The sequence below is a fragment of the Gavialis gangeticus genome, unplaced genomic scaffold (assembly GCF_001723915.1).
Source record: "Gavialis gangeticus isolate Ggan-Ray unplaced genomic scaffold, GavGan_comp1, whole genome shotgun sequence".
In the NCBI taxonomy this organism is placed as follows: Eukaryota; Metazoa; Chordata; order Crocodylia; family Gavialidae; genus Gavialis; species Gavialis gangeticus.
The window spans coordinates 150553432-150556265 of NW_017729025.1; the positions used below are offsets into that span (position 1 = coordinate 150553432).

Below are 2834 nucleotides of genomic sequence, written 5' to 3' on the forward strand. Positions count from 1 at the left end.
CATTAGGGGTGTGTGAAATGGGCCATATTCAATTTGGATTTGGATTCGGATTCAGCCTGAATCAGGGACAGTGATTCGATTCATTGATTCAGATCACTGTCCCTGATTTGATTTGGCCAAATCTGAATCTGAAGATCCGATGCTGATTTGGAGAATCAGTGATTTGGTCATAGACACAGCTTTAAATGTTTTTTCTACATACCTCAAGGTACCAGGCACAGCTCGTGAATGCTGCAAAGCTGAGGTAGATAGAGCATCCCACAGGAGCATGGGGGGAGGGGGGAGGAGGGAGGGGCATGTGCTCAGCGGTGAACCTGGAAGTACTTCTGGGTCTGCCGCTGAGCACATGGGCCCTCCCCACCCTCCCGGCTCAGTGATCATCCACGGGGTGACCCTGGGTGCCCCCCCAAGACCCAGGAGGCACCAGTCGCCAAGCCAGTGCGGCATGGGGAGGGGGTCCTGGCATGCTCCCCGGTGGACCCAGAAGTGGACTAGAAGTGTTTCTGGTCCAGTTCTGGGTCTGCTGCCGAGCATGCTGGAGAGCCCCCCATGCTCCTGTGGGACACTCCATCCGCCCCAACATCGCAGCATTCATGAGCCACCTGGTACCTTGAGGTATGCAGAAAAAACATTTAGAACTGTGTCTATATCTGAATCATTGAATCTTTCCAAATCGCGATTCAATTCAGAGCGATTAAAGGGTCTCCTGATTCGATTTGGATTCAGAGATTCAGTCACTGAATCAGGCCAAATCTCCGCTGAATTGAATCAGGGACTGAAGCTTTGGATAGCCCTAATACACACACACACACACACACACACACAGACACACACACACGCCATACTGGATCAGACCTATGATCCATATACTGTAGTCCACTATCTTTGTCTCCAACAGTGGCAGAAATGGATGCTGTAGAGGGAGAGCATTGAACCAAATATCTCTAGAATGATCTATCCCCTATTCATTACCCTCCCCAGCATCTACCACTATAGGTTTAGAGATGCCAGAGGAAACATCTCTAACCATTATGTTCAATATCCATTAATAGATCTATCATCCATGAATTTATCCAGTCCCTTTTTGAACCTGGCTAGCTATCCTCTCTCTCTCTCTCTCTGTCCTTGTTTGGGAGCAAGGAAACTCTGGAGTCAATGAAAAATGACTGAGATTTTGATTACAAAAGGACCAATAAGCATACATCAAATAAGAAGAACCCAAAAAAAACCTCTCCCCCCTCAAAAAAAAATCATTCATATTTAAGCTTTTACCAGTATTATCCTCTTCCTGGACAGGAAAGAAACAGCCTGGAATGGTTCTTCTCATAATATTTCTGACTTGTCATACCCAAAAGATTCTTCTAAGAAAGCCTGAGTTCCTGAGTTCTCCAGGCAAGAGAAATTTGGATAACTGAATCCAATCAGCCTCTGAAACTTCATGACCTTTATCTCTCCTCACTAATTGCTATGTCTTTCCTCTGAACACATACTTTTAGGAAGACAAGGATTGTTACACATCTAGTACACCATTTACATCAGAGTACACTTACACTCAAGATGAGTTCATTGCCATGTGATGTCTGCATGACACATTTTGTCTGGATACACTTTCCACAGCACTCACCTTTTGCAGGCTTACCAAGTTCATAGCCCTTTAAAAGAAAAACACATTAAAAGCTTTTTTTATTAAATAAAACAAACTAATAATACCATCACCATATTAAAGGATTGTCTCAGGGAAGCCAGCCAAATGGCAGAACAGATTATAATTTTAAAGATTATTTAGAGCAGTTGGTTTCTGCAATGGAAAATCATCAGGTAAATGTAAAAAAGATTTAAAAAAGCAAAGTATAAATGAAAGTAACATATAAACACAGCTATTATAATTGATATGTTTAGTCTTTGAGTATCTGTTTATCTCCAAAGCACTGTATAGGTATTTACTAAGTAATTGTCACAATATGATTATAAAGCTTTAAGCAACATATATCAAGCATCTGTATCCTCCCCCCTGCCTTTTTTTTTTTAGAGAGACAGAAATCTAATCGCCAGGTAAATCACTGTTAGAGCTAAAAGAGAAGCTCTATGAATTCCTAGCTCCCAGACCCTTGCTTAGATCACACCTCTCTCAATTATGACTGCATTTTTCAGAAAAATATCAATATTTACACAAAAAAATCTCTTACTGGATCACAGTTTGTGTTACATGGGCGAAGGGTACATGAGATGACATTTAGTTCAGTGCTGTTATCCACTTGCTTAGTGCAGAGACAATTCTGACACTTATCCTTAAAAACTGAAGAACCAGGCTAGAATGTTCAAAAAAAGAAAAAAACAGGGGGAAAAAAGCCAGAATTCAGGTATTAGCAAGGTGCAATGTGTCAGCCATTTCTAATGTCTAAAACCACTCTAAAATAAGTAGGTACTAGGAAAACATATCGTAGATGCATAGGAACTAATAGTCAACAGTTTTATGTAAAGAGCTGGACTTGTGCAGGTAAAGTGGGTAGTTTAATATCTAACCTAGTTTAGCATTTCTATTGAAGCCCTAGATGATGAAGGTGTACTAAGCTCTTAAGGTAACAGGCACCTTTCAAATGCCCACAAAATAACGAATGAAATTAAGAGAACTGTATGAGGTATGTATCAGTTCAGAATACGATTTTTACCCAACTCTTTATTGTTTTGACAATGGTGCATTGAAACAGAGCAACAGAGTGCTGACAGTAAATGTACACCGTTTTTGGTATATGCCCATTTTATATTAAGAACAAATATATCCCCGGTTCTACTACTTGGAAACAGCATTTTTATGATATGCAGCAACTTTTTCC

The 2834-nt window shown here is 40.7% G+C and overlaps 1 protein-coding gene across 1 annotated transcript in view; it reads right to left on the bottom strand.

Moving 5' to 3' along the window:
* Window positions 1-2834, bottom strand: part of MUC2 (mucin 2, oligomeric mucus/gel-forming) — a 122689-nt gene that overhangs the window by 5872 nt on the left and 113983 nt on the right. Inside the window, exons 45-46 of the mRNA XM_019519988.1 lie at window positions 2187-2309; window positions 1551-1652 (exon numbers count right to left, since the gene is read on the bottom strand). Coding sequence (XP_019375533.1) covers window positions 1551-1652; window positions 2187-2309 — 225 coding nt within the window. The remainder of the gene's footprint in view (window positions 1-1550; window positions 1653-2186; window positions 2310-2834) is intronic.